The 25,332-nt window shown below is 52.9% G+C and overlaps 1 protein-coding gene across 4 annotated transcripts in view; it reads left to right on the top strand.

The window, feature by feature from the left end:
* The window catches only part of NFIC (nuclear factor I C), a 74,275-nt gene that overhangs the window by 33,286 nt on the left and 15,657 nt on the right, over positions 1–25,332 (top strand). For all 4 annotated transcript variants that reach the window (XM_070793126.1, XM_019964497.2, XM_019964496.2 and 1 more), the window contains exons 3-6: positions 13,499–13,570; positions 17,738–17,812; positions 18,752–18,875; positions 19,518–19,642. In XM_070793126.1, coding sequence (XP_070649227.1) covers positions 13,499–13,570; positions 17,738–17,812; positions 18,752–18,875; positions 19,518–19,642 — 396 coding nt within the window. The remainder of the gene's footprint in view (positions 1–13,498; positions 13,571–17,737; positions 17,813–18,751; positions 18,876–19,517; positions 19,643–25,332) is intronic.

Here is a 25,332-nt window from a genome sequence, read left to right as displayed (position 1 = left end):
CTGCCAGCCTCCGGCCTCCCCCGAACACCTCCTCCACCCCTCCCTGGGGCTGCTGAGTTGGTGACGCGAAGCCCGAGAAACTTCAGAAAGAAGGGAAACTGGGAGGGGCCGGGCGCCCCCACCCCGTCCTTGGCATGGGGGATGCTCTGGGCTTCCGCCGCCTCCATCCACCGCGTGGCCTCAGACGGCTTCCGGGGCCGCGTCCCCTCCCGCGGCCACACGTGCGCGCTCAGCCCTTGGGCACATGCGGCTCCACAGCTCCCAACCCCTGGCGGGGCTGCCAGGGAGGCAGGCCGAGGCCTTGGCTTGGCTGCGGGCGAAGCCAGGAATTCACTCCAAATGTAAACAGCGAGTTATTTTAAGTCTGCCCCCCTCCCCGGGTGGCGCTGACACATTTGACATTGGAGGGGACGGGGCGGGGGGGGGGGGGGGGGGGGAGGGCGGGTGTTGCGCGTGTGGGTATTTTTAACCTTGTTTTTCACATCCTTGGTGCCACCCGGAGTCTGGTTTGTGCCGAGCGAGTGGCGGGGGGCACCGGGCCCCGGGTGGCAGCAGGCGGGTTCCTACCCCTGCCTGGCACAGACGCCGCCCTCCTGGCATAAGAGCCTTTAACCCCGCGGAGGCCGCAGAGGAGGCTCAGCACCCCCCACCAATGCCGCCGCCGACCCCTACCCCAGGGGATCCCGGACTCCAGGCCCAGCCAGCCAGCTCCTCCCGCGCCCACAAAATGGCCGCCTAGGTCGGAGAAGCATCTGGAAGCTGGGAGGAAGCGTTGACAAAATGGCCGCCAGAGCGCTGATGTCATAGGTGGCGTGGCCGCCAAGAGCGGCCGGGGTGGGACGAGCCCTGGCCTGCAGGCCTCAGAGTGGGCCCCGCGGCCTACGGGGGCCTCCCTGCCAGCTTCTCGGGCCAGACACCCCCAAACCGCTTGTGCCAAAGCCCCCCAGAGCCCACCGGATGCCCCAAGTTCAGCCCAAAGCCACGCGTTAGCACCTCCCAGGCCTGGCGCTGTGGCCGGCCGGGGGGGTGGTGGACGGCCGCTGTCCTGACCCGCTGGCAAGGTGTCCACGAGTGCCCGGCGGGGCCCACAGCCAGGCCGCGGAGCAGGCGGGGGTGAGAGCCGGGCTGGGTGGGAAGAAAAAAGAAACTTTTCTTTGAAAGTGATTCCGAAGCAGGTTGGCTGGGGCCCAGGCGGCCGGCAGCAGGGCAGAGGGAGATGGAAAGTGTGGTCCAGACTCGAGGAACGTGGCGGGTCAGGAAGGACAAGGCGGGGGGAGGCCTTGGAGGGGGGGTGCGGAGCGGGGTGCGGCGCCCAGGAGGTCACCCCGGCCGTGGCCTTCTGCTTCTCCGCCTGGACGCTTTGTCCAGATTTCCCCCTGAGGGCCGAGGATGTCTAGCATCTTGCCTTTTTCCCCTTTGATTTATCCAAATATCCCTGTAGGAGGGCCACCAGGGGGTGGTTTAGAACCTCTGTATCAGGATGTGGAGGCTCAGAGAGGGAAAGTACTTTTGCTGAGATCACACAGCATTGGTGAGACTGACATCCAGTTCTCCTGATTGTTGGCCTTGGGAGTTCTGCAGTCCTGAGCCTGCAGGTGCAAGACAGGGTGTCCCCAGGGAGACTCAGGATTTGTACTAGAATTCCTTGAAGCCCAGAGTAATTTCGGTTCTGGGCCTTCCTCCTGCTATTCTGCCAGGGAAGTCCAAGTTCAGTCTGTTAGTCGCTCAGTGGGTCCAACTGTTTGCAACCCCATGGACTGTAGCCCACCAGTCTTCTCTGTCCAGGGGATTTCCCAGACAAGGATACTGAAGTGGGTTGCCATTTCCTTCTCCAGGGGATCTTCTCCACCTAGGGGTCAATGCAGGTCCCCTGCATTGCAGATGGATTCTTAACCGTGGGAGCCACCAGGGACGTCCAGGTTCAGTTTAGCTTGAAGCCTTCCTGCTGTGACTGATCTGGCCTTCCTCGAGATGGCCTAGAAGAAACCTTGACCTCAAACTTCATGGGGCAGAACTTTGTGTCTCTTTGGTACATTGCTGTGTCTCTGGACTCTAGGACACAGCCTGGTATACTGTAGGTGGTCAATACTTGAGTGAAAGAATCAACCTTTCCCCTTATGCTTGGGTTTGCACAGAGACTCATGCGGGAGGCAGGTGGAGGCTTGGGACACAAAGCAGGTTGTAAGATTATGGGACATATCCGGGAATCCATGGTCACATTTCTTAGGAGGGACACGAGGGTGTGAACCCCCAAACTTACAGAGCATCAAGGCCAGGTCCTGTGGACATGAAACCCCACTTGAACAGAAACCTGAATAAAGAGCTCTTGAGCCAAGCAGACATTTGCAAGAAAGGCATTCCAGGCAGTGCAAAGGCCCTGAGGCAGGACCAATGCCTGGGATGTTGGAGAACTAGGAAGGACCCCATTTGGCTAGAGCACAGTGAACAAGGGGGAGAGAGAGGAGAGGAGAGCAGGGAGGGGATGGGGCAGGTCATGCAGAACCTTGTGGGCCACAAGAAGGACTTGGGACTTTCATACGTTTAAAGACCCACACTTGGGAATTCCCTGGTGGTCCAGTGTCTAAGACGCCACATTCCCAACGCTAGGGGCCTGGGTTTGAGCCCTGATCGGGGAACTAGGTCCTGCATGCTGCAACTAAGAGTTTGAATGCCACAGCTAAGACCCAGTGCAGCCAAATAAATATATTTTTTTATTTTTTTAATTAAAAAAAGACCCAGGCTCAGTCCAGTGTGATGAGAACTCAGACAAAAGTGGGACAAAGTACGAAAGGAGGGTGTTCCAAAAGAGATTTTAGATCCGGGCTTGGAAAGATGGTTGGAGTTGGCATGAGAGCAAGAGGGGCAGGGAAGGTTCCATGGCAAGAACGAGGAGGATGAAGACCAGGGTCGCCTGACCAGTGTGGCCTTCCAGGACAAAGTTGAACCTTGGCCGGCGATGTTTAAAAATGACCGGTGACACCCAGGAGCTGGGAATTCCAGGACCTGGCTTTGGTTCTCTCTCTAGCTGGCCGGTGCTGGGAGGCGGACGTGGCAGCCCAGCAGAGCCAGCTCCATTTGGAAGCCCGCTGAGGTTGGACAAGAAATCCCGTGTGCGAGCTCATTGTGGCAGCCGAGGCTAGCCCAGCGGATGCACTGTGGGGCCTGAACAGGAACCGTAGGCTCTTCCGTATCCTGCCAGGTTTAAGTGGGTGTAATCATAGTTTCAGCAAGTCCTGTCCTTTCTACATCCAAAAGATGAATTAAGTGTGACCCACTCTGTCCACCCCTGGCTGTTACCCTAGGCCAAGCTGTTATGCCCACTGGGATCCTTGTCCACCCCTCCTCCCTGGACTTCCAGCCTCTGAGAGTGCAGAAATCACTGAGCAGCCAGATTTAATGCGTGTTTGCTTTATTATGGTAAATATATATATAATATAAAGTTCACTGTCTTAACCATTTATGAGTGCGTAGCTCAGCGGTATTAAGCCTGTTCACACTGTCCTGCAACCATCCCCACCATCATCTCCGGAACTTTCTCATCTTCTGAAACTGAAACTCTGTCCCCATTGAACATTCACTCCTTTCCCCTCCCCCAGCCCCTGGCCCCACCATCTACTTCCTCTCTATGTGAATCTGACTCCTCTAGGACCTCGTATGAGTGGAACCAGACAGTATTTGTCCTTTTGTGTCTGGCTTCTCTTATAAGCATCACGTCTTCAAGGTCCTTCCACATTGTAGCAGGTGCCAGAACCTCCTTCCTTTTTTAAGGCTGAGTAATATTCCATTTCGTGGCTGGACCACAATTTGTTTATCCTTTGTGCTTTGATGGACTCTTGGTGTGTTTCTGTCTTTTGACTTCTCTGAGTCTAGCTGCTGTGAACATGGGTGGGCAAGTATCTGCTTGAGCCCTGTTTTCAGTTCTTTGGGGTATAGACATAGGCGTGGGTCATATGGTGATTCTATGTTTAACTTTTGGAGGGACCTGTGCCAAGGTGTTTTCCACCACGGCCGCGCCATCTTATGTTCCCACCAGCAATGCACGAGGGTTCCAATTTCTCCACATCCTCATAGCCAGAGACGTTTTAAAATGTAACGTAGATCCAGTCATCACCCTTGCAACCAAAATCAAAGCTTCCCACAGGGCCCAGGATGGGGGGTGGTGCCCTGAGTGGCCTGAGGTCTCCTGGCTTTGTGTACTGCGTTTGGGCCAGATGCTGTGTTCCTCAAACATCCTGTATTTGTTCCTGCCCCAGGGCCTTTGCACTTGCCGTGCCATCTGCCCTCAGCTCTCCACACAGCTGGCTCCTTCCCTTCCCTATGTCTTTATAAAGAGTTTTTGCCTGACTTTTTGGTTAAAAGTCACCTCCGCCCCCACCAGCCATTCTCTGTCCCCTGACCCAGCTTTATTGCCTCGGTGGAACTTAGAACCAGCGAAATTATCTCGGTCTCCTTCTGTTGGGTCACTTCCTGTCTGTCTCCCCTCCCTTGGCTCCCTGCCACTTCCCCAGTGCCCGGCAAGCATAGGTGGTCAGTAAACATCTGGGAGATGAATGCCGGGGTGGTGTCTGGACCTCCCAGTTAGGAACTGCTGGAGTCTCAGCCACCAGGATAGTAGCAAGAGTTGTTTGGTGCAGAGGGGGGGTGGGTGCTCCAGGGCGGGAAGGGCTGGACCGGAGGCCATGGCGGCGCCTTTGTCACGGGCTAGGACAGACCAAATTTGGGCTCGTGGCCACGGACAGGAAAGAACAGTTTGTACACGCTGTCAATGGGATCCAGTTTACATTTCTGTTGCCGCTGTGATCATGTGTTTGTTTGAAGGAAAGGCCACGGGAGGTGATGACGTTCCGGCTGCCGACAAACACCCCGCGAACCTGGGAAGTCAAGAGAACTGGTGCCAGGCCAAGCCAGGGTGTCGCTTGAGACACATCCGCTGTCTGTCCAGGGCCAGTCTCACTTATACTAGCATGAGCATGGTTAGCTGCGCTTTGGGAATGGTGCTGGAGAGCTTTGAGTGTCTCTCAGAGAAGAAACCTTTCAGGAAGGTCCCAGAGAGAGGAGAGAATGTGAGCCACGTAGATACAGAGGGAACAATGTTCTAGGCAGTGAACACAGCCGGTGCAAAGGCCCTGGGGCAGGACAATGTTGGAGGAACAGCCAGGAGGCCTGTGTGGCCGGAACAGAGTGAGCGATGGGGAGAACAGTAGAAGGGGAGGGGAGAGAGGGGATGGGGCAGGTCGTGCAGGGCCTATGAGCCACAAGGAGGACTCGGGCTTTTACCCCGAGGGAGGTGAGAGCCCTGGAGGGCTGTGGGCAGAGGAGGGACAAAGTTCATGTAACTTCTGAGCTTGGAAATATGCTGTCACACAAACAGTATTTATCCTTTAGACTGTGATGGACCCCTCCCCTCCTGAGTCTCCTCTGATTTGAGCCTCACACCCATATAAAGTAAGGCAGCAACAGAGAAAGCCCACTTTATAGATGGGGAAAACTGAGGCTCAGAGGGAGAGAGGCCTGATTCATCCGAGGTCACAGGCCAACTTGTATCAGGGCTGAGTCTCCAACACAGGAGGGCTCCAGGACTCCAGCTTCTAAAACACGCTCCAGGATCATACAAGTTTGGGCCCCACAGCCTGTTCTTCATGACCCCAGGGTGCCTGAAAGACTCTGAGGAGTCCCACAGCTGCCCAAGAGGCCCACAGCAAGGCTCAGGCTTTTTGACTACAAACCCCAGGGTCAGGTGGAGTCTGTGGACACCCAAGGGACCCCTGTAGGTGCCCCACTCCCCAGGTCAAGAATGTGCATTTTGGTTCTGTGGTACTTCTCTGGAGTGTCCACGTTTTTCTCACACAGTCTGGAATGTAATCTGAGCAGCACCAAGTGCCAGATCGAACGTCTGATCTGAGTGGGGCTGCAGAAAATCACGTCTTCGGGGATGGGCAGTGGGGGACTCCGGGGACAGCAGCAGGTCAGGAGAAAGCTTGTCAACAGGCAAATGTCTTAAAGCCAGCAATCGACATGATATAAAATTCAATGAGACATTCAAGGATGTTTCCCCTGGCCCCCTCTTTCTAAAAATAAATGTTACTGGAGAATAGTTGATTTACAGTGTTGTGTTAGTTTCAAAGGTACGGCAAAGCAATTCAGGTATACATTTGCATGTATCTGTTATTTTCAGATTTGTTGCCCATATAGGTTATTATAGAATATTGAGTACAGTTTCCTGTGTTATTCAGTAGGTCCTTGTTGTGTATCTATTTTATATATACTCGTGCATAAGTTAAGGCTTTCCAGGTGGTGCTAGTGGTAAAGAACCCACCTGCCAATTCAGGAGACCTAAGAGATGCTGGTTTGATCCCTGGGTCAGGAAGATCCCCTGGAGGAGGGCATGGCAACCCACTCCAGAATCCTTGCCTGGAGAATCACATAGACAGAGGAGCCTGGCGGGCTACGGTCCACAGGGTCGCCAAGAGTCAGACACGGCTGAAGTGACTTAGCATTCTTGCACTCACGGTGTATGTTAATCCCAGACTCCTAATTTATTCCTCCCTATCACGTTTCTCCTTTGGTAACCATAATTTTATTTTTGAAATCTGTTTCTGTTTTGTAAATTAAGTTCATTTATATCATCTTTTATATTAGATTCTGCATGTGAGTGACATCATTCGATATTTGTCTTTCTGTGTCTGACTTCACTTGGTGTGATGATCTCTAGGTCCATCCAGGCTGCTGCACGTGGCATTTGCTTCATTCTTTTCATGGCCAGATGATATTGCCTTGTGTATATACCCGACATGGTCTTTACCCACTCATCTGTCTGTGGACACTTCGGCGGTTTCCCTGTACTGGCTGTTGTAAATAGTGCTGCTGTGAACACTGAGGTGCATGTATCTCTTTAAATGATGGCTTTCTACGGATAGGTTCTTTAAGAGAGGAGCACATAAATCCGGGTTGGCCCATCGGCTTTCCTTGCTATGTGACCTTGGGTAACTTACTTACCCTCTCTGGGTCACGTGTGGTTGTCAGCCTCAGTCAAGGATTGCTGCAGGGTGTTAGACAGGACTGTCAAATGCACAGCCTGCCACCTGGCCTTTGGTAGGCTGTCTGTGCTTGGTTGTTGCCAATATTTTATTATTATTATTATTATTTAGCATCATCATCTCCTATCTTCTCACTCTACACCTTAGCTCTCTGCTCAGTGAGGTGAGGGTGCTCTGAAATTTCCTTGACCCATGCAGCAGGGTCTGGGGCATCTGCTCCCATGGACATTAGGGTCTGGGGGCTCTTCTCCCATGAGGGGCTTGTTGGCATAAGTGAAATGGCTGTTCCTCACTGCCCCCAGCTGTCCCAACACCACATTTAGTAACAGAAAGAACTTTGGAAAAAGCTGAGCATCAAGGGACCCCCAGCTAGGGGCTTTATCTGGTCAGACAACAGGGTTCAAACACGGGGGAATCGCCCCAAACTACTAACAAAGAAGGGGTTCTGTCTGTTCTGAGCCCCCCTCCAAGGGCCCCCACTGGATCCCTCCTAGTCCCTCCACGGACCCAAACATGAGGCCTCAGGGTGTCTGGGCGTTGACCCCAGGTTCCATTGCTGCCACCTGGTGTTGTGTGAGTTTGCGTATGTCGCCACCTCGCTTTGTGCCTCAGTTTCCCCATCTGGAAAATGGGGGTGATTACCACACATCCCTCCTGGGAGAGTTTCAAAGATTAGACGAGTCAGTGGAGGTGAAACATGCATTCCCAACACAGCTAAAGGGGTGACTCACTAAGTATTAATTACTGGAATGTACCGTTTCACATGATGTGGGCTTGATGACCCTCCCAGGAGCTCCAGTCACAGCCCTTCACCCACCAGGGGCTGCCACTCTCATCTCTGGGTTGAATGACCTCCCTTGCACCTGACCCAGCTGAAATTATATACTCCTGGTTAATCTGCTTCCTTGTTGATTGCCTGGCACTCCACCATTAGGACGTCAGTACCATGAGGGCAGAGAATTTTGCTCCTCTTGTTTGTTGCTGTGTTCCCCCAGGCAGGCGGCACCCAAAGGTGCTTGGCAGTCAATTTGCCAAGTGCTCAAAGGAGAGAGGTTAATAGTAGTGCAGTTCAGCCCTGATTCACAGATGAGGAGATGGAGGCTCAGAGATGTCAGGCACTTGTGCGAGGACTCACAGCAGAAGTTGGCAGACTTTGAATAAAGTAAATGCTTCAGACCACGTAGGTCACTTCCGGTTTCTGCTGCATATTCTTTCTCTTTTGACAGCCCTTTAAAATTGTACGGGACACTTTTCTTTCATTACTACCTCCCCCTAAAGAGTCTTTTTGGGCTTCCCAGGTGGCACTAGTGGTAAAGAACCTGTAGGTTTGATCCCTGAGTCGGGAAGATCCCCTGGAGGAGGGCATGGCAGCCCACTCCAGTATTCTTGCCAGGAGAATCCCATAGACAGGGGAGCCTGGTGGGCAACAGTCCACGGGGTCACAAAGAGTTGGAAAAGACTGAAGCGATTTAGCACACACACAAAAAGCCTTTTTAGACAGATTTTTCCCTAATCAGTGAACCTCATGAAATTTTAATAGCACAGGTATATTATATATTTATTTATATATTGTATCTATGTCTATATATCTGTGTTTTATTTAAAAAAAGATAAATTTTTAGCCCCCTCCCTGCCCCAAGAGCCAGTTTTTGCTTCTACTGAGAATGGTTGGATCTGGACTGGACTCCCTCCCCAGTCCAGACATCAGAGACTGGGCAACTCTCGGTGGGATTCTCCCAGGCCAGCATCCCTGGCCCAACCCCTCAATACCAGGAGCTCCTTCCCCTGTCATGACAACTACAGATGTCCCCAGACATCGTCTTGGGGAGCAGGAATGTCCTAGTCAAGTCCCTCTGTGCTAGGCAATTTCTTTCCATAGACATCAACTTCGAAATATAGACTCTCTGAGCTGGGACTCAGTTTACAAACCTCATCAACTGGGTAGATTTAGTCAGATAGTGCCATGAAGCTCATAACACAGTAAAAGCTCAACAAATGAAAGCTGCCCACTTGGGGACTGGGATGTCAGACATTAGCCAGCCTTTAGGCATTATCCACTCTGGGTCTCTAAGTAGAAAGGAAGTGGAAGAATTATCTGTGCTCTTTTTCTGATTTTTCATGGAAATATCCAGAGCAGCTCAGCCTGATAGAACTTTCTGTGATGATGGCATGTTCAGTGCTGGCCAGTTCAGTCACCACTGACCAAGTGTGTTTGTCCAGTATTGAAAGGTAACTGGCATGGCTGAAGTCCTGAAAATTGCATTTAATTTCAGTTTAGCCGATTTAAATTTCAAGTCACACGTTGCTCAGGGCTCCCACACTGGACAGCTCCAGAAGATTTGGAGTTTCCAGAAGCCAAATGACTGGCAAGTGGTCAGCAGGTGGGTGAGAAATAGTTTGAGGTTTTTAGGGATGGTTAAAAATAAGATGGCATAATAGAAAGGAAGGAGGTTCTGACACCTGCTACAATGTAGATGAACCTCAGAGGACGTGATGCTCAGTGAGAGAAGCCAGACACAGAAGGAGTCAAATCTATAGAGATAACAAGTAGATGGTGGGGGCCAGGGGTTGGGGTAGGGGACAGAGAGTCAGTGTTTCATGGGAACAGAGTTTCAGTTTGAGAAGATAAGGAAGTTCTGGAGATAGATGGTGGGATGGTCACAAGACAGTCTGAATTTACTTAGTGCCACTAAGCTGTACACTGAGAAACAGTTAAATGGAAGAGTACATGTAGTGTATATTTCAAAACAATCTAAAAGTCAATTAAAATTTTTTTAATGAGATGTCATATAAGTATAGCATCATATAATTTAGAAACTATACTTATTTAAATTAAAAAAAACTCCCAGGAGTATAGGAAACAGAGAGAAAGAGAGGCAGGGGAGGGGGTGGCAGGGGGGGCGGGTGGCGGGGGAATGAGCTTTTTCAACCCAGTAAAGGAATTTGCAGAAACCCACAGCTAACATAGTTCTTAGCGGTGAGAGACTGAATGGGTTTCCTCTAAGGTTAAAAGCAAGACGAGGACACCTGCTCCCACTACTTGTAGTCGACAGGGTTTTGGAAGGCCTGTTGCTGCTACTGCTGCCAAGTCACTTCAGTCGTGTCCTATTCTGTGCGAGCCCATCGACCTCAGTCCACCAGGATCCCCCATCCCTGGGATTCTCCAGGCAAGAACACTGGAGTGAGTTGCCATTTCCTTCTCCAATGCATGAAAGTGAAAAGTGAAAGTGAAGTCACTCAGTCGTGTCTGACCCTTAGTGACCCCATGGACTGCAGCCTACCAGGCTCCTCCGTCCATGGGAGTTTCCAGGCAAGAGTACTGGAGTGGGGTGCCATTTCCTTCTCCATTTGGAAGGCCTAGCCAGCGCAATAAGGCAAGAAAAAAAATCAAGGCATACTGATTGGGAAGGAAAAAATAAAATTAGCTCTGCTTGCAAGTGATACAATTGTCTACACAGATAATCCCTAGCAATCTATTAAAAAAAAAAAAGGGGGTGGAGTCTTAGGACTAATACGTGAATTCAGCAAGGTTGCAGGATACAAAATGTTGTTGTTGTTGTTTAGTCACTAAATCATGTTGGATTCTTTTGCAACCCCGTGGCCTATAGCCCGCCAGGCTCCTCTGTCCATGGGATTTCTCAGGCAAGACTACTGGAATGAGTTATCATTTCCTTCTCCAACAAGCTTAACACCCCCAAACCAATTCCATTTCTAAATTTTAGCAATGATCAATTAGAAACCTAAATTAAAAGGACTTCCCTGGTGGTCCCGTGGTTAAGACTCCATGCTTCCCCTACAGGAAGTGTGGTTTTGGTCCATGGTCAGGGAACTAAGATTCTGCATGCTGTGCAGTCAAAAGAAAGAAAGGCCTTAACCAATTTTTCTTCCATAAGAAAAAAAAAAGGAAAGAAACTTAAAAACACACTCTCATTTAGGTCCCCCAAACCATGTATTGAATGTCGGTTTGGCACCAACATTTTACAATTGTTATTAGCTGACATGGAGACCTGACAAACACTGGGAAGTGGGTTGTGTTAAATCCTCATTTTACAGATGAGGAAGGTGAGGCTCAGACACATGATATGGCCGGCCTGAGGTCAAGAGCAAAGGATAAGGGCGCCAGACTAGAGCCAGCCATAGCCTAGCGCCATGGCTTTCAATCCATAGGAAGTAAAGGCACCCAAGGCAGAAACAACCAGAGAGTAACAACAGTAATGAAACTCTCCTCTGGTGGGTGAAGGGCTCACAGCTCTGAGGGAGACGCTGTAATGGTGCCCATTTCACAGATGTGGGGAGTGAGGCACAGGGAGAGGCCCGCAGTGCCCGGCTGCCTGGTTCCAAAGCAGGAACACACAGACAGCACTTGGGAAATACCCCCACCTCCTTCGGTAGGCGCCTGAGTGCCAGTCGGGCACCGCTGCCCGCTGAGTCCGTATGGGCACCGGTTCTCGAAGAGGGTCTGTGCCCGAGGCCTGGAGCCCGACGGCTGGCTGCCCAGGCTGGGCCCTTCCCAACAGTGGCCACCCATGCCCAGCCACGCGGCCATTCAAGCAGGATAGGCTGGCTCCAAGGGGCCGCTGACTGCCCAGCCCGGGAGCTGCCATGGGGCGTGGGGCCCAGCTGGGCACAATCCCCTTGCTGCTGCCCAGCTTTGCCCAGCCGAGCTGGCCACACAGGGGGCTGCTCAGCCAAGCCAAGGAGGGCTGCCTGCACGCGCTTCTGTCGTGGATGGGACGTGGAGGCGGGGTGGTGGTGGGGCACTCCTGGGCTTTTTACAGCATCCACGGTCTTGGCTGCCAGCAGGTGCTCAGCACACAGTGTGTACAAAGCTGCAGGTTCCACGCCAGGCAGATGGCGCGGGCTCAGTAACTCTTGTGAGCAGTGTCATCATTACTATTATCCCCAGCAACCCTGGGTGAACTGAGGCCCCAGGAGGGGAAGTGACCTCCCCAGGACCATGTGGCCTCGGATGCTCCCAGAGCTGGGATGGGAACTCAGGCACCGAACTGCAGATGCCAAGCAGTTTATGTTGGTCGCGCTGCATGTCTGGATACATGTGCAGAGTATGAATTAAATTAACAAGGGGAGGCTTCCCTGGTGGGCTAGTAGTTAGGATTCTGTGCTTCCATTGCCAGGACCATGTGTTTGATCCCTGACCAGGGAACTAAGATCCCCACAAGTTGCTCCCCTGGTTGGCAGGGGGGGGGGGGGATTAAAAAGTAAGTAAAATAAAATGATACACTACCGTAAAAAAAAAACAACAAGGGGCATAGTGCAGGCACTTTTTCGTCATTCTAACCATCTATTTCCTTGTCTATAAAATGGGTACATTAATAATGCCAGAGAAGTAGCTCTTAATGGTTTAAGGGAAGGTATGAAATGAGAACAACGAAGCACCATATCTACAGTCATCTTAGGGACTTAAAAATAACAATAATAATAATGGGATAGATGTTACCGTGTATATAGAGCTCAATACGCCCTAAGTGCTTAATATATACTGTTAATATCCCCTTGCCACCTCCTGCCAACCCAGTCGGGCCTGTGAAATGCTTTCACACATTTGAAAGAGAAAACTCTGAGGCTCAGGGCAGGTAAGCAACTTGCCTGAGGTCACACAGAGAACAGCCCTGGGCTTGGAGTATGGCAGGTGGCAGGGGCCTGATTCTTTCTCCGTCATTTGATGGTGCTTCCGGCCACCTTTGTCCTTGACCTGAGACATAAATGAATAGGGCTCTAGGGGTTCTGTCCATCTGGGCTTGGTCAAGTGCTCCCCTGCCCCCAACCCAGGGTGGAGGGTGGGGGTGGGGACTGCAGAGGGGGCTGGCGTGACTCGCCCTCCATCTAGTTCTCCGGAGCCAATAACGCTGAGCTCAGCGTCTGTCTGCTTCACCCGGCTGCCAAGGAGCCTGATTATTTTTAGATAAGATGGGGGGGCAGGCGCCGGAGTGGGAGGGAGCCCCCAAGTTGGGCAGGGGAGGGGGACATCACAGCTGCGGAAATGTGCCCCTCAGCCCCCTCTCTGGGGACCCTGAATAGCAACCTAAGACCATGGGCTGGGCTCCTGGGACTCTGAAGGCAGAGGAAGATGGGAGTGGGCCTGAGGGGTCAAGGACTCACCTGTCTGGCCCTCAGTTTTCCCATCTGTAAAATGGGCATGAGGGTTCCCACCTCATACAGTGGAGGCAGGATTAAATGAGTTATCCTTACTTGACAGAAGAGGAAACTGAGGCTCAGAGAGCACTTCCTATGACTGAGCCAGCTCCTGCACTTGGGTTCTCACCTGTGACCCCAGTGACGAAAGACATCCATGACCCTCTGTGGCAGCAGCCAGGGAACGCCATGCTCCAGACCATTGTCTCCATGGTGCTGGTCCCAGCTAGTGCTGGGCTGACGCCTCCTCCCTTCGGGATGGGGACCCCTGTGGCAACGTCACCAATTCCCCCTCCCTCTCTTTGCAGATGCAGAGCAGAGTGGCAGTCCCCGGGCAGGGATGGGCTCCGACCAGGAGGACAGCAAGCCCATCACACTGGGTGAGTCTGGAGGTGGCGGGGTGGAGGGCATGGTTGCATTCCCATCTTTTATTTAGGAGTAATTTTGGGAACACCCTTTGTGGGTTCTGTGTGGTCCTGTGTGAGTACCTGAGTCATTCCTGGAATAGGTGCTGCTGTTGTTCTATTTTGCAGAGGAGGAGACTGAGGCCCAAAGAGGCATATGAACCTTCCAGGGGCATCCAGGGAGCTGGGGTTGGAACTCATGACCCTGAACTCCAGCATCTGCACTCAGAGGTGCTCCCCCAACAGTCTCACAGGATGTTTAATGAATAAGTAGGACAAGTCAGTTCCATGTTGGGGTGGGGGGATAGGAAGCAGGAGAATTTGCCTGCTTCAGGGCTGGGAGCAGACACCTGAAGGACAGAAAGGTTTTGGAAGCTGCAGAGGCCCTGCTTCTACTCTATCCCCTGGCTCCTGTCTGTCACAGTGTTGTCTTCCCTGAAGTGGTCAGAGGGCTCCTGTGAGCACTTGAGTCATGTGTTGCCCCTCCCCCACCCACAGCCCTCAGGGTAAAAGCTCAAGTCCTTCCTGCAGACTAGGAGGCCCTGTACAACCTGCCCCATGCCCTCCGTCTCCCACCTCCTCCTTCTCTGCCCCTTGTCACTCTGGTCCAGCCACAGGGGGCCTCCTCACTTCTCCTCCAATATGCCAGGCACCAGCCTGTCCCAGGCCCTTTGCACAGGCTGTACCCTCTGTCTGGACAGGTAACTGCTCTGTCTCTCTCAGATCACCCAAGTCTTAGCTCAAATGCCTCCCTCTCAGAGAGATCTTCTCTGAGCTCCTTAGCTCAAGCCGCCTGGCCACTCTCAATCCCAGCCCTCTGTTTTAGTTCCTTTAGAGGAAGTTAGTGATTGCGTATGTATTTGCTTAGCTGCTTAGTGATTGCATATGTGTTTGCTTATCTCACCTGGTGGAACATCCCCTCCTAAAGGGCAGAGGTGTTTGTCTTGATCACTGCCCTGTCCTCAGTACCTAGAATAGGACACAGTACACAGCACATGCTCAAAAAACATTGATAGAAAGAAAAAAAAAAAAAAAAAAGGAGAGGAGGGATAAAGCAGAGAGGAAAAGGGAAGCTAGAGAGATAGTACACCAGGAGACAGGACAGAGGGGAGATGAAAAGGGAGAGGGGAAGAAACACCCGGTGGATGAGGGCATCCCCCATGGAACATCCGTCACAGGCATGCACAGGGAGGCTGGATGGTTCCAGGAGGTTCACAGGCCCCGGGGCCACATCTCACTGGCCATCTGTGACCTGAGTCCTCCTTGGCCTCCTGTGATCCCCACGTGCCTCCTTCCAAGCCAGATGTTCGAGGCAGGCGGCGGGGGCTGCGGCGTTTGGCCGGGTCCCACGGGGAGCTCCAGCGTCTGGTGGAGGAAGTCACTTCCTCCCCGCCCGCCAGGGAGTCCCCTGGAGATGGAGCTGGGCGAGCGCTGCACAAACAGGAAACCCCTGTGGGGGGAGGGGGGAGGGGTGTGCTGACAGCAGCTGGCCAGCTGGGTCAGCAGGAAATGGCCATGGCCACTTCCCCTGGACGCTGGGAGCCACCGCCCTGTCCTCCTCGGGAATGTTGTGGTCCTAGCCTTCCATCATGGGCCTGGGCAGGCAGTAATTGCTCAATAAATGGTGGACACAAAGCTCGCAAGCAAGGAGGGGGCTTAAGTGATGGACAGCGGGGGAGCCCGCCACGGCTCTGCGCTCCCTGCGGCTAGTGCTGCCCCCTAGAGGCCTGGACAAGAACTGCTCCCACCACCGCCTCGAAACCGAGAGCTGCCACCTCTACTCTGACCGCTCTCCCGGCTCCTTCAACTCCAGCCCTGTCAGCCTCCAATTCACCAAGTGTATCCCCACCCCAAGGACTTGGACTTCCCTGATGGTCCAGTGTTCCACGCTCCCACTGCAGGGCACGCGGGTTCGATTCCTGGTCAGATATTTTCCGTATGCTGTGTGAAAGTGAAAGTCACTCAGTCATGTCCAGCTGTTTACGACCTCATGAACTATACAGGCCAGAATACTGGAATGGGTATCCAGTCTCTCCTCCAGGGCATCTTTCCAACCCAGGGATAAAACCTAGGTCTCCCGCATTGCAGGACGATTCTTTACCAGCTGAGCCACTAGGGAAGCCCAAGAATACTGGAGTGGGTAGCCTATCACTTCTCCAGCAGATCTTCCCAACCCAGGAATTGAACCAGATCTCCTGCATTGCAGGTGGATTATTTACCAGCTGAGCTACCAGGGAATCCCCACACGCTGTGTGGTGCATCCAAAAAAAAAAAAAAGCCGTATGTTCCAACCCTAGGGCCTTTACATAAGCCATCTCCACTGCCGGGAACATTGTAGCCCACAGGCAGGTGGCAAAACATTGAGTTTAAGATCATCCTAATCAAGGCAGCCAACTTCTCACAAGGCAGTTTCACTGTGCCAGGGGCTGTCTGGGCACTTCTCAAATTTAAACTCACATTTCTCTTTTCCACCCCTACCCTGATGTCTTGGTTGAATGTTACCCTCCCAGGGAAGCCTTCTCTGAGCCCTTTGTGCAAAATAGGTCTCTTCCCCATCAGGCTCCCCCACCTTGCCTGCCTCGCTACCCCCTGACGCAGCTCATGTTTGACTTAATGATCTTTAAAAGTTTTTTTAAATTGTGGTACAACACACATAAAATGTATCATTTTAACCATATTAAAATGCACTGTTTGGTGGTATTAAGTACATTCACCAAACTGTGCACACATTACCTGTCTAGTTCCAGAACATTTTCATTACTCCCAAAGCAACCCCACCTCCATTAGCTACTCCCCTTCCTTAGGTGACCACTCATCCACTCTCAGTGTCTGTGGATCGGCCTGTTCTGGATCTTCTCCCATCAGTGGAATCACACCTTGTGTGTCCTTCTGTGTCTGCTTCTCTTACTGAGCATCGTGTTCTCAGGGTCCTCTCAGGGTCCGTCCATGTGGTGGCAAGTGTCAGGGCTTGTCTCCTTTTCATGGCTGAGTGATGCTCCCATGTGTGGAGGGACCACATTCTGTCTATCCATTATCACTGATGGACATTTGGGTGTTCTCTGATTTCAGCTACTGTAAATCATGCTGCTGTGAACATTCATGTAGAAGGGTTTTTGACTTCCTGCTCTTATGTGACTTCCTTTGCCCACTCCAGACTGTGAGTCCTGGAGAGCAGTGGCCCGTTAGTCTTGTTCCCCATGGTTTCCCCAGTGTCCAGCTCGGAGGCAGACACAGGAAGTGCCTGGGAAACACTTGCTGAGAGAGTGGGTCCTGCCTGTGAGGGCCTCTGGGCAGGATAGACCTGTTCCCTCCCAGCTCTCCATGTGGGTCAGGGCTCCTGCCCTCTTGGGGCCAGCCTCAGTTTCCAAATCCATGAAATGGGTCTAAACCACCCCATCCTGGAGAGGAGGCTGTCCAAGTGTCCAGACAGCCCCTGCAACAGTGAAACTGCCTTTAAATTAGGCAGGAGTGGGTCTAGGCACACTGGAGATTTTAACAGCTGCCTGTGGACCCTCCATTCAGCCCATGGTTCTGAGCCCCTGCTGTCTTCTAGGTTCTGGTCCAGGAACTGGGAATGCCACAGAGCTCTCAGCCTGGCAGCAGAAAGCTAAAAGACTGCAGTGTTGCATGGGGCGATAAGTGAGGCAAAAGGACCGAGCTGGTCCCTCTTGGGTTGTAGCATTCATATCTCACAATCACCCAAGCTGATGGGGTGTATGGTCCCCACTTTTGAGACCAAAGAGGTAAAGTGACTTGTCCAGAATCACACACCAAAGTGGGAACCCTAGCTGGGATGTGAACCCAGGTCTGGCCTCCACTCATGTGTGCAGCCTACCATGCCACAAAGACCCTGGAGGAAGGCTGGGAGGCTGGAGGACAGGAGGCTGGCTGCAGCTGCGCTGAGAAGGATGGAGCAGAGACTCAGGAAAGAAGATCTGCTCCAGCTGCGTTAGGGCAGAGGACTCCTCCTCAGCCTGGAGGGGTTGAAACAGCCATCCTCTCCCTGCGGTCAAGGAGAATGGGGGAGACGGGGGTGCCTGGTCAGGCACCCCAGAGTCTGGGCAGCCCAGAGGTGTCAAGGTCAGGTAACAGACACGGTTCAACCAGATGCCTGCTGAGCCCCGTCCTCTGTCTCTTTTCCAGACACCACCGACTTCCAGGAGAGCTTCGTCACCTCCGGTGTGTTCAGTGTCACTGAGCTCATCCAAGTGTCCCGGAGTAAGTGTCCCCGCCCACCCTCTTCTGGGACTTGCCAGAGAAGGGGAGCAGCTGTCAGGAAGAAGACGTAGCTTTGGGATGGGGGCTCCCAGGGGGAAAGGGACTCAGGGAGGGAGGAAGAAGGAACCCATATCCCTGCCCCACTCCCCCTCGTCCTCTCCAGCCACCCCTATCACTAAACTAAGGTTCCTAGGAAGGGCAGTATCCAGGCCCTTTCCAGAGTCCAAGGTCAGGCTGACATGCGCTTCCCCAGGAAGGACTCTAGATGCTGGGTGGAGGGGCCAAACGAACTTCCGCCCCAACATCCCCCCTCTGGGGGCCTCCCTCACTCCATAAGGAGGAGACCCCAGAGGATTTCCCAATCCGCTTTGCCTCTTGTCCTTTTGCCTTACCTATGGACCTGCTTCGGGACCCACCCCCCAGATACCTCCATTTCAAATCCACACCTCAGGGAGCCCTGGTGGCTCAGGTGGTAAAGAATCCACCTGCAATGTGGGAGACCTGGGTTCAATCCCTGGGTTGGGAACATCCCCTGGAAAAGGAAACAGCAACTCACTCCAGTATTCTGGCCTGGAGAATCCCACGGACAGAGGAGCCTCATGGGCTATAGTCCATGGGGTTGCAAAGAGTCAGACACAACTGAGTGACTAAGCACAGCACAGCACCCTACCTTAACCCTAACCATCTCCCTCCCCATCCAGATCAGCAGAGCCTGGCCTCAGAATGCTGGGAAGCTTGGCCTCTGGCTCAGGCTATGTCTCTGCCTCACAGTGTGACCTTGGCCTCTCTCAATGGCCTTGTTCTTCTGATACATAGAATTTAGGGCAGTTTCAGCCAAACTAGTGCCAGCCCCCAAAGGGCTCTCCCCACCCCTCCAGGGCAAATCACAGCCCTGGACCTTGTTCCCTCCCTCACCCTCCTCTCTGTCGCCTTCTGCAGCACCTGTGGTGACTGGAACAGGACCCAACTTCTCCCTGGGGGAGCTGCAGGGACACCTGGCATATGACCTAAATCCAGCCAGCACCGGCATGAGAAGAACGCTACCCAGCACATCCTCCAGCGGGTATGTCCCCCGGGCCCCACCTCTGGGCATTCCATAACCCCACCCACCCACCTCCATCCAGCCCCAGCTGGTTCATTCGTTTCCCTGTTTCCACATTCCACCTGGAAAACTCTTATTTATCCTTAAAAATCCAGGACCCAAGTGACTCTTTTCCCCAGTCCTGACACCCCACACTAGACTCCTGCAGCCTAGAGCCCTACAGGCCCAGCCCTTGAGATGAGAACACAGCCAGTGATTCTTGCTGAGATGTGCTATGTGATTGTGAGCCAGTCACACATTATGTTTGCCTCGGTTTCCTCATGTGTAAAACGGGATCATGATCCTACCAGGTTGTTCTGGGGATTACAGCAGCTCAAGAGATGAGCCAGGTCTTCTGGGCTTTAGTCTCCACTCTGCTAATTTTCTAGCTTGGACCTCAGCCGAGTCCCTCCCTGTCTCTGGTCCCAGGTGTCCCATCCAAGTAACGGGCAGATTGTAACAGGTGTTGTCTGAGGGCCAGGGGCAAGTCCGCGGCTCGCATGCAGTCTCGCGATAGCACCCTCTTCGCCCCGCCCCACCCCAAGGGCCGGAAGTAACGACGTCTGCTGGGCCCCCTGCGTCTCCGTGGTAACCGCCCTGCTGGCTTCCTCCTTCGCCCTTTAGGAGCAAGCGGCACAAATCCGGCTCGATGGAGGAAGACGTGGACACGAGCCCCGGCGGCGATTACTACACCTCGCCCAGTTCTCCCACGAGTAGCAGCCGCAACTGGACGGAGGACATGGAAGGAGGTGGGCCTGGTGGCGGGAGCTGGCCGGCTTTCCGGTCGGGGTTACCGCGGCTGGGACTACGTATTCCGACAGGCACTGCGCGGGCGCCAGAGAGTCGGGAGTCGGCCTGGAGCCATGGGGCCTCCTGGGGATTGTAGTCGCGCGGGTTGCGTTCGGCTGGACGTAAACTCCGGGTTTGCATTCCCGGAGCTCTTTGGTTCCACTCTGGCCGGCTTTCTTGCCTTCTGCCTGTAAACAGGCTATCTCTGTGAGTTTCTTGCTTTACAGAATTGACTCAGTATAGATTCGATCAGCAGGGTGCTTCTTCTTGGGGTTCCCCATAGACCCTCCAATATAGGGTCGCCGCTAGAGGGTCCTGATATATAGGTTGCCTACTCACGGGGGTCCTTTCTGGAGTTCTTCCCCTCAACCAAGATTCGCATCTCCACGGGAGCTTGGTATGGGGGATTCCAGTTCCATAGGAGCCCCTCTTCTCTTATAGCATCCTTTTCCTGGCAGGTTTTCTTGTTGCTCCTTTGTCTTCCTAGGGTCCTCTCTAGAATGTGTTTCTCATGAGGCCCCTGTTTTGTAGGGTCAGCTGTTTCATAGAGGCTCTTTTCTGTCGAGCGCTGGCTCCTCCGGATTCTTTGTTTACTAACCGTCTCCCCAAGGGCATTCTCCAAAGGCTTCCCTTCTTTGGCGTTTCCATCTCCACCGTCGTTGTCGTCTAAAGAATCCCTTTATGGGAATTCCCTAGCGATTCAGTGGTTAGAACTTGGCGCTTTCACTGCAGAGGGCCCTGGTTGGATCCCACAAACCGCGGGGCGCAGCCAGGGGGAAAAAAAGAGAGGCAGTTTCTTTCACCTTAAGATTCCGCTCTCTAGTGAGCTAGCGCTAGCCATAAAGGAAGTGGTTTGCAGAGTGGCCTGTGGAGAGGACGTCCCTGGCATTCCTCAGATTCTCTTGTCCCCCAGTTTTAGAAGCTTGGCTTTACTCGATGTCTTTTCCCTTATCAAGGGTTCACCCCATCATATAGCCTAGTGGTTATGAATGGTGGACTCGAGTCCCCCAACCCTTAGCAGCTTCCTGGTGCCCCCACCTGTCTGTGCCTCAGTTTCTTCATCTGTAAAATGGGGGTGTTAATGCCTACATTACCCACTCCATAGGGTTGTTGTGGGGATTAAGTAAATTTATGACATCTAATGTTCCTAAAACATGCCTGACACATAATAAGTACCCAGTATACCTTTACAATTTATTTTCTTCCCTCCTCCTCTTCCTGTTTCCCTCTTCCCTACTTGCATAGAGCCTGATGTCTTATAGAGATCTGTCTATACAAAGTGCCATACCTATAGGATCCTTGATAAGTAACCTAAGATTACAATTAAAAGGGCAGATTCACTAAAATGGAAAAGAATCTGATATATATGAAATTGAATCATTTTATTGTATACCTGAATCATCATAAATAAACTATTCTTCAGTAAAAAGAAAAGAAGGAAGGAAGGAAGAAAAAAGGCAGGTTCAGGCATCAGAGAAACAAGGGTACAAATCCCAGCCCTGCCTTTTGCTCACTGTGTAGGCTGTGTACCCTTGGACAGGTGACTTAACTTCTCTGAGCCTCAGTTGCCTCATCTCCAAAGTGGGAAGATGAGAACGATCATTCTTTTGGAGAGTTGAAAAGAGGACATGGTGGAATGTGAATAAAGCAATCATCTGGCATGTGATAAGTGACCAGGAAACAGGAGGGTTTCTCGGTGTTCACGTCCTTATAAAATTCCATCTCTTTGAATCAGTCTGTAACACAGCTGGTTGTGACATCTGAGGTCCCAGGGGTCCTCCCTCTTCCTCACTGTGTGCTCCCAGAGCAGTACCAAATGCTGGGGGGACCTCTCTCTATTAGGCTCTAATTTATGAATCAGAGTGTCTCTATGGTTCTGTCGCTTTGAGTTCCCTCTCTCTCTGAAGTTTGTCTCTATAAAGACCTGCATTCAATAAGCTTTAGGTCTGATTGCAGATAATAGAAAACTCAAAAGGAAGTACATTTCTCTCAAATAGATGTCCAGCCATCAGCAGCCCTGGGCAAGTGTGATGTGAGGCTTTTAGTCTCCTGCATTATGCAGCACTGAATATGGTTTTTATTCCTACATTGTGGTCCAGAGTAACTGCTGGAGCTCCAACCATCATGTATCATATCCAGCCATCAGGAAAGAAAGGTCAAGTATGGGCATGTCCTCCCCCTTTAAACATAATTCTCAGAAGACTCACTTAGCTCTTCTGCTTGTCTTTGAGCCCCTGAGTTAGTCCTAAGGCCATAGTTGGCTGTGTGATGGATGCCGGGAAATGTAGTTTTACTTGGGGCAGTCGTGTGCCATCTCAAATTAATGGTTCTGTTACTAAGAAAGAAGGATAAAGTAGATATTGGGAGACAGTGAACTTCTGCCCTGTCATTTCCTGATTGGAAACTCAAAAGCACTTCTCATTAACTCTGTAATTGAAGAGATTGTCTACATATAAAGTGTATACTATTTATAGAGCTGAAAGACAGCCTGTGCTGGGGTAGCCATAGCAGTCCTGAGAGGAAAAATTATAGCCTTCAGTCTATTGATTAAAAAAAGAGAAAGGCTGGAAATAAAGAGCCCAGCTTTCAATACAGGATGCTCAAAAAAGAAAAACAGCATTTTAAAAGGAAGGGAGTACTGGAGAGAGTCCCTAGGGCTGGATCTGACCTTCCTACCCTGAGAATGACATGGCCGTGACAGGGGAGGACAAGAAGGAAGCCTGTAGCAGCTTCTGGTGTGTGATAGGGAATCACAGAGCCAGAAGGGGATGCCAGAGGGGGTCAGTCCCCCTGGAGCTCCCATTGGTTGCCTCAGATAATGACAAACTTGCTTCCTTCTGTGGGCATCTCAGTGGGCATCACACACAAACACAAACACACAAATCTCTAGTGTGTGCCTGTCCCTGCTTTCCTGGTGCTCACAGTCTATTGGCGAGATGGATTCTGTCTTTTCCTCCCTCCTCCTCCTCCCCCTTCCTCTCCTTCCCTTCTTACAATGCCTCCTCCTCTTTCTCCTCCTCCTGACTTCCTCCAGCTTCCTGTCTAGACAGCCCCCAATTAGCTGTTCATTAAGGGGGTTAAGCTGATTAGAGCAGTCTCTCCCTTCCTCCGCTGTGGCCTCCATGGGCAGCAGGCAGCGCTCATCTAACTCCCCAACCCCAGCCTCCACACTCCAGGGCCTTAAAAGAGCAAAGGCCTATTGCAGCGGGTGGCAGGGGGATCCAGCCCCTCCAGGACAAGACCACCCTGCCCAGTCCAGGCAAGACCCCCTGCCTAGGCAAGACCCCCCTCTCCACCCAGGCAAGACCCCTGCAGCCACATCTCTCAGGCCCTCTATACCAGCTTCCAGGCCTTTGCACACTCCATGCCCAGGCCAGGAATGCCAAGAGTGCCTATTCACGTGGCCACCTCCTCCCCAAGGCCTTCCCTGCTTACTCAGCCAAGCCTGGCAAAGAGGGGATCCCAGAGTGCTCTGCTCTCGCTGCTTCTGTGGCCCTTCGCCAGGGGATATAGGCCCTTCACAGGCAGTTATTCCATTGTGGGAATGGGGGGTTGGCTTACCTCATCCCTTTTTTAACTTTGCAGCGGAGGGGGGCAGTGGGGGGTGGCAGAGCATTGCCTGTGGTTATGGATTGGGTTTGAGTCCCAGCTCCACCACTTTGTGGCTCCCCAGGGTCTCACAGAGGGTCCTCACCCAGGTCATCTGTGCCCCCAAGGGACACTGGGTGATCTCTGGGACATGTCTGGTCATCATGACTGGAAGTGCTCCTGGCTTTGAGTGGGTGGGACCGAGGAGGCTGCTCCACACCCCACAGAGCCCAGGATGGTTCTACAGAGGGTGACTGGCTGAGATCAGCAGTGCTGGGGAGAGCATCCCACATAGTAAGTGCCCACTGAGTGGTGGTGGTTCCTACCAGAACTGTGCTCCACCTGCCCACCTATCCACTCTGCACACCCTCTGCCCATGCTGTGTTGTGGGCCCTGGAGACTAGAAGGCTCCACCACGGTGGGCTGCAGAGGTATGGGCTAGTTTGTGGGTCTCAGATGGGGGAGGTACAGGCCTACCTGTTAGATGAAGAGTGTGTGCTTAAATGGGGGACAGACAGGCATGTGTGACAAGCATGTGGAAAGATGCTGAGGGGAGCGGGGCACCTACTGGCACCTGTCTCCAGTTAGGTGTGTATCTTCCACTGGCGGCATAGGGATGCTCAAAGAGGACATATACATATGTGTATTGAACAGAAAGCTGGCTGGTTGCATCAGGATGGAGGGGTCAAGGGCACACCTGCTAAGTGGAGAGATGCTTACTTTGATGGGGCGCCTAGGGTCCTCACCCAGGCCAGGCACCGTGTTGACTGCCACGGTTGCACATGTGGGGCTGTTCCCGGTGTGTTTGTTGGACGAGCTAGAGATGTTCAGATGCAGGAGCATCAGATGGGGTGTGCGGAACATGAGGGTGACTCTTTCTTGCAATGCGGGTGCCTCCTTGCCCCCACCCCACGCCCTGGCTCCCTCAAGCCCTGGAAGCTCTAGAAAGGCCTTGCAGAGGTGCGGCTGCGGGTGGGTCTGGGCTGGGCTATTTCCATGCAGGGACAGGCTGTTCTAGGAGATCCTAAGTGAGCGTCTCACAGCCCTAACCTCATTCTTGCCACAGCCATGCCCCAGCCAGGTGCCCACTGTGCATGCAAACATGCGTGTGTGCACACACACCCCCTCCATGGCTGCAGGGACACACACACACCCTGCCCTGGGTCCTGCCAACTCTTCCTATCCCTGGGAAAGCCCAGACCTGCTCCCAAGCCCCTGCTTGGCTGCCTGGTCCCTCTGGACCGCCAGCCCCATCCCAGGACATGCCACCAACCCCCCCCCCACCCCGACACACACACAACAGCAGGTGCACACCCAGAGCCATCAAGAGCAGTGGTCTTTGTAATGGCAAAAGCAGTTGGTGGCCTGAATGCCCTTAATGGGCCTGACACTTGGATCGGGCTCACACCCCTACCCCCACCCCCACCCCCAGCGGTGCTAGTGCAGCAACCAGAAGCGCCCTATGATGAAATGCCTCAGGGAAGAGGGTGCCCCAGGTGTCCCAGATGGGACAGCGCTAGGGACACATGCAGGTGTCAGCTCACAGAACGATGGGCAGGAGACCGCAGAAACAGGGCCCACTTACTTTATACCATTGTTTCATTCACTGAGGCTGAGCTGGAGACCTTCTGGGTTCCCCCAGGGCATTCAGGGTAGGTAGTGAGACCACTCTCTGCAGAGGAATGGAAGCAGGTGATTCCAGCGCATGGGTTTGTGCTGGATCCTGGTCTGACGACTTTACCTGTCATATCTCATTTAATAGTCACGATGACCCCACAGGGAAGGTTCTGCACCCCCAGGAAGGATGCCAGGGGCACAAGCACAGAGCCACTCGGATTTTGGACCAGACCTTCCCCTCTGCCCACCCTGCTGCCTTCTCCAGGGCTCTGGCGTCCCCCAGGGGGTGAGGGCAGCCCTGAGCTCACCCACGTCTAGAAGAAGAGAAGATGTGAGCCAGGCTCTGTCACCCAGGGGCCCATGGGGCATTAGGCCCCTCATCCCCGTGGGCCACATGACCCTGGGTGGCCCCCTGCCCCGCTCTGAACCTCAGTTTGCCCTCTCT

The sequence above is a fragment of the Bos indicus genome, chromosome 7 (assembly GCF_029378745.1).
Source record: "Bos indicus isolate NIAB-ARS_2022 breed Sahiwal x Tharparkar chromosome 7, NIAB-ARS_B.indTharparkar_mat_pri_1.0, whole genome shotgun sequence".
Lineage (NCBI taxonomy): Eukaryota > Metazoa > Chordata > Mammalia > Artiodactyla > Bovidae > Bos > Bos indicus.
This window is presented reverse-complemented; position numbering and strand designations above follow the sequence as displayed.